This window comes from Pollicipes pollicipes, unplaced genomic scaffold, assembly GCF_011947565.3.
Source record: "Pollicipes pollicipes isolate AB1234 unplaced genomic scaffold, Ppol_2.1 Scaffold_3087;HRSCAF=3621_pilon_pilon_pilon, whole genome shotgun sequence".
Classification (NCBI taxonomy): domain Eukaryota; kingdom Metazoa; phylum Arthropoda; class Thecostraca; order Pollicipedomorpha; family Pollicipedidae; genus Pollicipes; species Pollicipes pollicipes.
In genome coordinates, this window is record NW_023596225.1 from 30107431 (window position 1) to 30119502 (window position 12072).

Genomic DNA, 12072 nt, shown 5'->3' on the forward strand with positions numbered 1-12072 from the left:
CTGCATGGGCGGCGCGGAACTAAAGAGGTGCCAGTCCATGTCAGCAAAACATTATCACTTCACGCCAGCTTAACAACTACCACTTTGCGCTAGTACAACAGTCCTCAGTTCACGTCAGCTGTCAGCAAACACATCACTTCACGCTAGGAGAACGGTCGCCAGCCCACGTCAGCAAAACAATCGTCAGTTCACGTCAGCTTACTAATCGCCAGTCCACGTCACTTAAACAACCGTCCGGATCACGTCAGCGGAACAATCGTCAGTAAACATCCGCTAAACAATCGTCAGTAAACATCCGCTAAACAATCGTCAGTAAACATCCGCTAAACAATCGTCAGTAAACATCCGCTAAACAATCGTCAGTAAACATCCGCTAAACAATCGTCAGTAAACATCCGCTAAACAATCGTCAGTCCACTCGGGTGGCGCGTCATCAGACTTGAAAACACTACTTAGTCTGAGTGTCTCATCTAAATGGATTCCATTTCGCGGAGGGTTCGAAGCCATGGCCGTAAAACTGCACCCGTGACATTAATCATAAATCTTCATCCTTTGTAATGTTAATGAACATTACTCCCCAAGCCAAATCACGCTATCGAACCACAGCACTGTGAGCTCCTGCCTTCACGGCCCCTTATATTGTTATTTAAATCTTTTATATCAGAGCATCGCGGCATTTCATATTAGGAGACGAGAACCTGCGCTCGATTCCGCCACGTTGAGGCTCTCCCCACAGGTCATCAATGTCCCACATCTGGCGATCACACCCACAAAGGAAAACTGCACAAACAAACGGACCCAAGACCAGACGCAATCAAACCAGATGAATGGGTTTACTGGTCCCAGCTCACTTGCTGCCCACCCCACAGAGTCATCCCCCTCCCATTCTGTTGCATTCGCACAGCCAAGATCTACCGACCGCATCACTCAGAGCAATCTCGAGAACACGAGGCCGCGAGGCTCTTTGATAACCGCGTAGTGCCGAGGGTAGCTTTATGTGGCCGTGGCTGAAGCTCTACGATATATATCTTCTGTAGCACAGGCGGAAAATGTTATGGACAAACACGCCAGAGTTGCATCCCTGCGCCCCACAAGACTGACGGGAAATGCACATCACGGCATAGATGGTACAGAAAAGTAGAGAAGAAATGGTACGTGCCTCACGCTTTGCATAAAATAGCCAATACCTACTCATAGCCCATAATTACCGAGACATGCTAGAGTTCTGCTCCTCTCGGAAACGACACAGCTCCCGCTCGGCACGCGGGCACGGCAGCGGGCTGGCGGGCCTCTCACCTCCAGCGTGTACGCGGCGCGGGTCTCCCGGTCCAGGGTCCGTTCGGTGGTGGTGATGATGCCTGGGACAGGAGACACACTGTCAGACGATGTAAGGGGACACAAGACACAGCCAGACAAGACGCTACGGACGGGGCCGGTCAACGGGAGACGGAACAGCACTGCAGTCGAGCCAACGCCGACAGAAAAAGACGAAGCCCTGGCGGGCCGGGTTGGGGAAAGCAACCGCAGCTGAGGTTGGGGTTAGGGATGCAGGCTCATTAAATGGAGATCGGTCAGAATGCAAAGGAAGCGAGCCATAATGTTTAAAATACGAGAGAAGGTCAGTACTTCGTCGTTCACACAGACGATACAAAGCTATCAAAAATGGATCGCAGGCTTCCCGCGACCAGCCATCGGGTTGCGAGACGGTTGCCTGACTGTATTGCGGATTGGCAATCCATAGCCAATCATGCCTTCTTCACCCAAGCCTACACCTCCAATATGGCGGCCGGCATGAGTCTCATGAAGGCCGCCACGCCGCTCGCTAAGCTGCAGCGCAGACGTGACCGACACTGCAAGCAGCGACACTGCGACACTGCGACACCGCGGCGCCAACCGCCGCACCGGCTAAGTGTGTCGTGTCGCCTGGCCGACAGATCACCCCGGCAATTACCGGTCAAAGGTCACGCCTGACGCGACCGGCACGTAACGCCGTGAGGCGATGCTACCGGGGTATACGGGGTGGCCAACGTCAGACAATATGAGACACCTCACGCCCGCTATTACAGGGAAGTAACCCAACCAGGTCATGTGGGAACACAGAGCACCGATGTCAGACGTCGTGTGGATAAGTACTATATCTCAGTGGACTTACGTCCGGTATCTGAGAAACAAATGAAGTTCTCAGAAACAAAAGAAGTTCTCTCTTCAGGGGCCACTGTGGTCGGAACTGTGGGGATCACTGACGGCATGTAGGGGTGCCAGTTGTGTAGAAGTTAAGTTGCGCGTCTGGCAAACCAGGGACACGGGGTTCGATTTCCCTCGGTGCCCGCCATTCCTGCCTGGGGAACGGGTCCCAATGACTGACGTCATATACGGCGGATATAACTGACGACAGACATTTCAGGAATCAACGGTATCAAGTACGGCATAGGTCAATGACGTTGCATATTTCGGAGGATGAACGATATCAGATAGCGCAGGAGATATCTGACGTCATTTGCCGCTGGTGCTTGCTGAGCGCAGATAAGGACAGGCCCGGATGCCAGGCGTAGACCAAGACCATGGTGCGAGGAGTCGATAGGCACAGATAACTGCTGGTATCTGTGGTGCACACACTGGGACAGGACGCGGGCAGACGAGATCATGGACGCAAGAAAGGGGAGGAGGCAGGCTGGGTTACGATCAGGAGCCCACCATCCGTGCTGAAGACTGAGCTGGAAGGGATAAATTCCATAGCTAAAGGAAAAAAACAGTTCTGTATAGCCATCAGCGTGCTAAGGTCACAGATAGAAGGAATCTCTTCCATTTGTGAATCCCGGGATGCAAAGACCGGGTTAGAAATGTTACATATGGCATAGTGCCATCAAGGTCCATACAACGTTGGGTTTTCTGTTTGAGTTGTGGGTCAGCAGCGCGCATTCACTGTAAATGCGCCTTTTGAGTATTATTCTGATCGCAGCCAGTGACGTCACAGAAAGGCAAAGGCACAATGCGCGAAATATGTTGTGCTTCAAAACATCAGTTTAAACATAACTTAGGATATTTCAACCCGGCCAATTTCTCAAAGCAGGCATTTCCAAGGAGCTGCGCCAACATGTCATGATTTTTCAAGGAAAAATGAGGAGCACTCAGTCCGTGTTCCACGTTTAAGCTTTCACTTTACCATTTGTAACCGTGAAACGTTTTCCAAGTCAAGCCAACTGCTCGCTTAAGAGTTCTTTGCCTTGAGACTACCGAGCTGTTCGAAGTGTGCAGCAAACCATCCATTTAATCTAAATCACCATTTGCAGCCACAAACGACGGCCTGAGTGGCGTTGGGTGTAGAAATCTCAGAAAGCACGATACCCGCCAGACAATCGGGATAGTGAGAGGAAACCGGCGTGATACCCGCCAAACAGCCGGGGTAGTGGTTAGGGAAACGGCGTGATAGCCGCCCAGCAGCCGGGGTAGTGGTTAGGTAACCGGCGTGATACCCGCCAAACAGCCGGGGTAGTGGTTAGGGAAACGGCGTGATAGCCGCCCAACAGCCGGGGTAGTGGTTAGGTAACCGGCGTGATACCCGCCAAACAGCCGGGGTAGTGGTCAGGGAACCGGCGTGATGCCCACCAGACAACCGTGACAGTGGTCAGGAAACCGGCGTGATGCCCACCACACAACCGTGACAGTGGTCAAGAGAGCCGGACAAGCTTTCGTGGCAGCGCTGATCGATGAAAAAGAACCGCAAATACATCACGTTTAAGGCATTCCGCTGCTTTGGCGTCAAATAAAACTAAGCTGCCAAATTTTGATTGAATCACTGAGCGTCGTAGTTCACGACGCTGAAAGATGATTATGATCATAATGACAAAAAAAGAATGACAAAATATTACATTTCATGATCACGCGATGATCCGAATATCCATCAAAGATCCATGGACATGTCTGCCAACTATCATGTTGGCTGTGGAATTGAAAGTAAAACCTTGCCATGCGTTAGACTTGATATGCTGATGTTGATGACGTAAAGTTTTCAAACCCATTCTAGTCCTGTTCTGAAAGACGTCCAGCACAGATTTATGCCAAAAAGAAAGTTTCCCTCAAGCAATCCAAGATTTATCCTTGACTTGGCAGTTTCCTACGTCACAGGCCGCCGCCGCAGTTGATTAAGTGATGCATGCGGGCAGATCGATGTACAACAAATGGAGAGGAAATTTATTGCAAAGCTCCATAAATAGTTTCGAGACACAAAAAGCTTAATGCGTCCAAGATAACACGTGCACGACTCCCTCAGCCCAGCAGGCTTCCCCAGCGGCCAAAGACGACATTTTCCCTGCTGCTGCCAGCTACCTCCCCGAGTCAAGTCCTTTACGCGCGTATCTGCCCGGAGTGTACTATGTGGCGTCTTCACCTGCACCAGGGTTCGGATAGACTGCCCCCCCCCCCCCCAACCGCGTCAGGTCCCGTGGCAGTGTGCTCACCTGTGTCTATGTCCTGCGGTTTTCATTCCACCTGTGTCAAGGTCCGGCTACAGTGCACCAACCTGTGTCAGGGTCCAGCTGCGGTGTGCTCACCTGTGTCCGGGTCCGGCCACAGTGTGCTCACCTGAGCCCGGGTCCGGCTGCAGTGTGCTCACCTGTGTCCGGGTCCATGCTGAAGAGACTCTGCGGGTTACCGCCGGCTATGCGGTAGCGCAGTGGGCCGGCTCCATCCCGGTCTGAGGCCGTGACCCTGGTGACCCGCGTGCCCGAGGCGGAGTTCTCCAACACCTCGGCCCGGTACACCGGCTCAGACGTCAGCGGGTAGTTGTCGTTCTCGTCCTCCACCTCTATGTAGACCTGAACAAAGAACACTCGAGTCAGCACGTGGCCATCGTTCTCGTCCTCCACCTCTATGTAGACCTGAACAAACACAGAACACCCGAGTCAGCACGTGGCTGTCGTTCTCGTCCTCCACCTCTATGTACACCTGAACAACCACCGAACGCTCGGGTCGACAGGTAGCCCTCGTTCTCGTCTACCGCCTCCGTGTACATTTCCACACACATCACACCAGTTATTCTCATCGTATGACCTTTCTCTTCGACGTCTTGGCGAATCGGGTCACGCCACAAACTTTTCTCATTACACAGCCCCGCACCCAGCCATTATAATTCCGCCACCTGCGCTGACACGTCAAATAACCAGGAGCGCGGCCACCGCCGACGGCAGAGGTCAAAGGTACGCGGTTAACCGAACCACCGGGCTGATAACAACGGAGATTGTACGGGGACTTCTTGAATGCTGGAGAAAATGGGAGTCCCGCAAGGAAATGAGCCGGTACAGATATTGCACGTGGAGCAACAACGGGTTCAGATGCCTCATGGCGGCCGCTCGTAAGAGCAGGCGACACGTGAGGTAAGACGGTCCACGTATCTCCAGTCGGAGATTGTGTGGGTTCTGATGGGTGCTGGGGACAATGTCGGTCCCGCAGGGTAATGGGCTGGTTTTGCCGTCATTACACACTACAGTGCCGCACAGATACTGCGGGCGGAGCAATCCCTGTTTCAGAAGCCCCATGGCAGCCGTCCATAAGAGCAAGCGGCACGTGAGGTCAGACGGTCCACGCACCTCCAGTCGCGCCGACAGCGGGACGGCGCCGGAGTCCTTGGCGTACACGGTCAGCCAGTAGCTGGACTGGGTCTCCCGGTCCAGCACGTCCCTCGTGTAGATGCCTGCGGAAGAAGGAGAGAAGACCATGACGGACGGCTATCTCATCTCCAGCTACCATTAACGACAATCTAGCTCCGTCATGCTTAGTCCGTTCAACATGAGGATGCGATCTCTACCCATTGGCACCGGGCCTGGACTACCGTTTCAATCAATTACAAAAAGCACCCCGTGACCTCACATCCAGGTTATCTGAGCCATCGCAGAGACTTAAATGCATGCTTAAACTCCGGACAGACCGCAGCGCCCTCCGAGCCGGCATCTTCGCCAGCCCTGGGGCGGAGCGGACGGCACCCAATCCATCAGGCCCAGCCTGCAGCTGGCGCCACCGGCGCAATAACTGCAGCCGCCTCTGCCCTTGCCGGTGGCTGCCACGGCTCTGCAGGGTGTCCTCGTAGACCTGAGGCCTCTGAACAGCGGCGCGTTCGCCTCCAAGACGGCCCCAAACCCCTGAACAGCGGCGCGTTCGCCTCCAAGACGGCCCGAGACGGCCAGGGCTGGGCTATCGAGCCGGCGGCCCCGGGGCAGCCCCGTGGCAGCCCGGCTCCACCGCTCGGGTCGGGCTTAACGTCTATCCCTGGCCTCGCTGCAATGCGCTACAGAGGAAGCACTCAAACGACCGCACACCAAATGTGGCTGTACAAATGCGGCCTAGAGGTAAAAATGCATCATATGGAGGCAAACGAGGACGGCATACGTCATGACGCAGTGGCGGCTGACACAATAAAGCAATTGTCGAATGCGGCCGAGTGTGGTCAAGCACTGGCCCATATAATGCTTTTTTCAGCTGAGTTTGCTTCGTTGAACTTTCTTCACGTTTTGATTAACGCTTGTATGACGCCGCTCGCTGTCTCAGACGGGCTCACTGGGTTGAAATAACAATCCAGAAACAGCCCTCGTAGAAACTTAACACCAACGGTTCAAATGAATAAACATGACGTCACTGATAACTCTCCCCGCCAAAATACTTAGTGCATTCGCCAAAATTCTTCTCCAATTCTGCAAACGCACGCGTCACGCCATGGCGAGATATTCCTCCGTCCATCAACTCCGAACCGGTCAACGCTGAGGTTAAGGCTCGTCCCACCCTGAGCACGGAATTGTCAGCTTCAAGCGACACGACAAGCATGTTTCGAAGGGCTTCTTCCTGTAGCCAAGACGCTCCAACTCTCGCTCATTTATCCCATTTGTCACGATCAACACAAACTTGTCAGCGAAGCGGTCTCTGGCGTCGCGCCACGGCACTGGCCAGCGGCAAGCCTGTATCTGTCGAGCGTTGTTAATGTGGCGCGGGACGGGCGGCAGCCGCGGCGGCTCGTGTCGCTACATTGTTCGCGGCGCGGGCTGGCACGCGCGGCGCGCGCGACCCGCTACACAAATACACTCTCTCACGCGGCGCGAGTGGCCGGCGGCGGCGCGCGCGCGGGAACCGGGCCGGCCGCCGACCCCGCCTATTATTGTACGCTCGCCTGCGCCCAGTACGGGCGGCGAGCGGGCGCCCCCCCGCCCCTCGGCAACTGCAGTCACCGAGGCGTCCGCCCGTTCGTCTGGATGCTGGGGCTGTTGTGCGAGTGCACTTACGCCGATGTTGATGTCGGGCAATGGCCGATGCAGTTCGGCAGCTGGGACGCTCTGTCGAAATTGTGGAACACAATCTCACGGGCCAAAATGTCCACTGTGAACACGGTATCGCACTGTGCGGCTTGTGGCGCGTAAGGTGACGTTATTTGCTATAATTCGATCACTCTGTTACCAGTGCGCGGCAAAAGGACGCTAGGCCCCACCTACTTCATTCGCTATTTGAACCTAACATTATTGCAGAAAAAGACCTTATAGCAAAAGCGGATGCAAACAAACGCACGGGGGCACCCACACAGCTTTAAGTTACTTATGCTTTCCCTTGCACATAATTGTGAAAACTGGATGCGTCTGTAATACGAGGTTTTGGAATGGACCTTGGACATTAGAAAACGTATCGTTTGGTCCGTCGCTTCTGGACAGGTCAATCAAGTTGACGATCAGATCAAGTCGACGATCAGATACCGTTTTAAACACATTGGCTAGCGACCTCGCTTTCAATCAAGCATACCACCGGTGCATAACAAAGCCCGAAACATGACATGGCGCACCTTCTCAAGCGAGTGTCGCACCTCTGCACAGTGAACGCGTCTGCGGCGATGGATTAGCCGTCTTGCAGCTGGTTGCGCAGCAGTGCGGGACAGCAGGATGACTGGACACACGCACAGGGTCAGTGAAAGCTTCAATATTGATCTTATCGGCACCATGCCCAGACATGTACCGTTCTCATTCAATTGTATCTCACTTCCATTCGCCTTCACAAACCATCCATCAGGTCTACCTCTCCCCCCACAATCCGTCACGCTCACGCATCTGCACCGCCCTCTCCGCACCACTTCTGTCACCCCTGAGGCCAGCAGCCCGGGCGGGAGGGGGAGGGGGCGGAGAGGACCACCCCGTGCGGTCTGTCGCCGGCTCCGCCAGCGCCGAGTTAGCCGTCGGCCGCGGCGCCGTCCGGCGTCCATCGCCAGCTCGACAACGCGTCGGCCGTCGGTGCGCTTCTAACCATTCATCTGGGGACAATTCGCCGCGGCGCTACCGCCAGACAGGCGGCCGCAGGCCCTCCACCCGCTCCCGCGATCTCAAAACGAGCCCGGCCGCGGCGGCGACGGGACGACAGAGGAAGCGAGAAGAAGAGGGGTGGGGCGGGGTGGCGGCGACGGCGGCGAGACGACGGAAGCGGCGGGAGGGGGTGGGGACGGCGGCGGGGCGACGGAGGCAGAAGCGGCGGCGGCGGGGGAGGGGCCGCGGGGTAACGGAGGCGGCGGATGCGGAGGTCAAGGCGGCAGCGGCAGAGGAGAGAGGCGACACTCTCTTTTTACTGGTCCCGGCCGGGCGCCGTTAGCAATGCCTGACAAGACAGAGAGACGCCACCGCACGGACAAGACCCGAGTCGATGCTGTAGTCCATTGAACAGACAGCAGAGGGGCGACCGGGCCGAGGCGGCCTCACCGCTTGGTGTTGACAGGTCCCGGAACACGCCCGGTCAGACGGGGAGGGAGGGAGGGGGTACAGTTAGTGAGTAATCGTGCAGTATCGAGGTGATGTTGCAGTGTGGGTTGGGACAGATAAGATGCATGGAATATACATGCTCAAAGGCCACTTTAAATGGTCTCACCGATACGACATACGTCACGTGAATAGCTCTTGACAAGCTAAACACGACCTGTTTAGGCAATTGCTTGGCCACAAAGCTGTTCGATCCCTAAAGTCCAGTTTAAATCTGACTCGAAGAAAGGGTTTCAATCCGGAATTGATTCCGGCGGAACAGATCACGGTGACAAGTTCGAAGTCGGTGCGATCGATCGGAGTCAACAAGTCGAGATATGATGCAAACTTCAAAAGCAAAACAAAAAGGTCGGTTTTTAGTGCTCACCTCACTTCTCACACGCAATGTTGGAAAGAGTATATCAATGACAGCTCTGAGTCCCGCCATACGACTCGCAGCGTTTTGTCATAGGCCAGTACCCCCTTGACCCAGAGAAAGCTTGAGCGACTCCGGAGTTGGCTCCGACTCCGCGCGGAGTGAGGCACCAGTCTACCCACAAGCGGTCTGTCACGCCCGGCATGCTTGCATCCGCTGCTGGGTCAGCAGCCACCGACGGCGGCTCTGCGGGAACAGAGCGCACTCCTAGCAGGCCCCGACACTGACCGATGTCTGCCGGCAGCGGCGCCCCGCCCAGTGCCGTCCGGTGCAGCCCGGTCCTGTCAGACACTACTGTGTCTGGCCGGCACACTAGCACAGCCGGCGGCACACTGGCACAGCTGGTGGCAGGCACATTGGCCGGCACACTGGCACAGCTGGCGGCACCCTGGCACAGCTGGTGGCAGGCACACTGGCCGGCACACTAGCACAGCCGGCAGCACAACTACCGGGAGTCACCAGTACGGCTGTGTTACGACAGGCATGACTGGCTGTCACGCAGGCCGCCAGAGCTGGTGACGCTGCCGTGGGAGCGGAGCATCACCACCAGACAGCCATCCAGACAGCCGCTTCCGACAGCCGGGCAAGTGGCGCCGCCTGACGTGTTAGCACGGCGTTCGGCCGGGCCGGCCTGACGTCTCGACTGGCACAGCTGAGCGCCACATCCGTCACACAGGGCGTCACAGTCGATGCCGCAGCGGGGAGGCGGGGCCGACTGCAGAAGCTGGGACAGCGGACGTCACGTTCCGGCGTCACTGATGCATACAGGGAGGCGGGCGGCTCTGGATCGCCGAGACAGCCCGTCCGCCCCGCCCCTGCCCCAAGCCAACCATGCACGGGAGGTGCTAGGATTAGGGATGCGCGCCAGGGACCCTCGCCCGGCGTGCGTGTGGCGGCGCGAGCGCGTCTGCAAAGATCGATGCCGCCGTCAGTTGCAAACGTCTCCGTCTCCTCTGTGGTGCCCAGGGGCTCACTGTCGGGGCCGCTGGACCTGCAGTCTCGGACGCTGCGCAGCTGGCAGCAGGCGCCGAGAGTCGCCGAGAGTCGCCGGGTACGCGGCTGGGACAGGTGCCGTGTTCAGCCCGGGTCACCCTGGCAACAGGAGAGGGGGCGGCACGGCGGCCCGACCGCCCGCCCACGGCGCGTGACCGCGCCAGGTGAGCCTGTCCAGCGGCCGGGGCCACCCCGGGAGGAAGGGGGGGGGGGGGGAGGGCGGCCACTGAGCCGGCGCCAGGGGGCGCTCGCTGCGACAGAACACCGCCCAGCGGGTCGGAGCACGGCCTTCCGTTCGCTCACGTCGGCCTTGGCGGTACGCCGCGGGCCGTCCAGACACGTAAGGACGGCGCGGACGTCGCGGCAGACGGCGAATGCCCTCCCCTCTCCCCGCGGCGGAGCGGAGCGACCTGAGAGGCGACGCAGCCCGCTCGCAGCCAACTCACGGAGACGCGGGCCGAGCGGCGCGGACGTCCGGCAGACGGCGAATGCCCTCACCCTCTCCCCGCGCGGAGCGGAGCGACTGAGAGGCGACGCAGCCGGCCGCTCGCAGCCAACTCACGGAGACGCGGGCCGAGCGGCGCGCATCCGAACGGCCGGCTCAGCTCCTACTCAGGGTATCAACAGCGGCCGGCGCGCGGCGCTCAGCTGACGACGGCTCCCAACATGGGCTCGGCCGGTCTCCTGATGCCGTTGTTTGTTTGGGGCCGCCGAGCCGCCACTTCCCGACTGGTCCGATGAACAAAGGGACTGGTCGCGCCGTGCAGACGGCGCCGGGGCGCTTGACGCGACTCGGCGATTTGGGCGATGGGGTGGGGAGAGAGCGGCGCGCACGTCGAGGGGCGGAGCAATGCGGTCGAACTGTCTGCGCGGGAACCGAGTCACGGTCCGTATTGGATGCCTGGCCTTGTGTTCCCTACTTGGCAGTAGCGAGGCGATACAATTTGATGGAGTGGGCATGGCAGACTGAAAGTTGGACATTGCTCTTTCCGCCAACAGCGCAGAGTACGCTTGTATTGAATAACGCATCGTATAAAGTAACGAGCACCTGCTAACATTCCCTTTCTGTAGGAAAATGCACCGGCCTAATACATTTTGTATCAATAACGCCGATATCCGCAAAATCTGATTTCACCTCGTGCTTTTCGTAGCCACAAATAACCGAGTCTTGAACGTCCATATTCGATGAGAATTGAAACCGCTGTTATGCCCCATTCGGCGAGGAGAGCAGCAGCACAAACCGCACTATATGACCGAAGCACTGCGCATCTTGTGTGACAACACAACGTGGCGTACGTGAGAAGCGTAGACAATGCCCAACGACGAAGAACGCGTCGGGCGGGCCAACGCCACTGGTCAGCCGCTGTCCCACCGGGCGAGTCAGTGCCGCTGGTCATCCGCTGTCCACCGTGCAGGCCAGTGCCGCTGGTCAGCCGCTGGCCGCCGTGGCGGACTAGCGCGCTGGTCAGCCGCTGGCCACCGGGCGAGTCAGTGCCGCTGGTCAACCGCTGGCCACCGGGCGGGCCAGCGCCGCTGGGTCAGACGCTGGCTACCGGGCGGGGCCAGTGCCGCTAGTCAGCCGCTGGCAGCCGGGCGGACTAGCACCGCTGGTCAGCCGCTGTCCACCGGGCGGGCCAGCGCCGCTGGTCAGTCCGCTGGCCACCGGGCGGGCCACCGCTGGTCAGCCGCTGTCCACTGGGCGGCCAGCGCCGCTGGTCAGCCGCTGGCCACCGGCGACAGGCCGCTGGTCCGCCGTCCACGGTCAGGCCAGTGCCGCTGTCAGCCACTGACCACGGGCGGGCCGCCGCTGGTCACCGCTGCCGCCGGGCAGGCCATCGCCGTGGTCAGCCGCTGGCCACCGGGCGGGCCAGCGCCGCTGGTCAGCCCTGGCCA

The 12072-nt window shown here is 58.2% G+C and overlaps 2 protein-coding genes across 2 annotated transcripts in view; one reads left to right on the forward strand and one right to left on the reverse strand.

Annotated features, from left to right (window-relative positions):
* LOC119090020 (protocadherin Fat 1) overlaps positions 1-5714 on the reverse strand; it is a 62302-nt gene extending 56588 nt beyond the window's left edge. The window contains exons 1-3 of the mRNA XM_037212817.1: positions 5586-5714; positions 4613-4814; positions 1297-1358 (exon numbers count right to left, since the gene is read on the reverse strand). Coding sequence (XP_037068712.1) covers positions 1297-1358; positions 4613-4814; positions 5586-5714 — 393 coding nt within the window. The remainder of the gene's footprint in view (positions 1-1296; positions 1359-4612; positions 4815-5585) is intronic.
* Positions 5715-11491: 5777 nt separating this feature from the next.
* Positions 11492-12072, forward strand: part of LOC119090021 (protocadherin Fat 1) — a 34768-nt gene continuing 34187 nt past the window's right edge. Inside the window, exon 1 of the mRNA XM_037212819.1 lies at positions 11492-11534. Within this exon, the coding sequence (XP_037068714.1) occupies positions 11492-11534 (43 nt within the window). The remainder of the gene's footprint in view (positions 11535-12072) is intronic.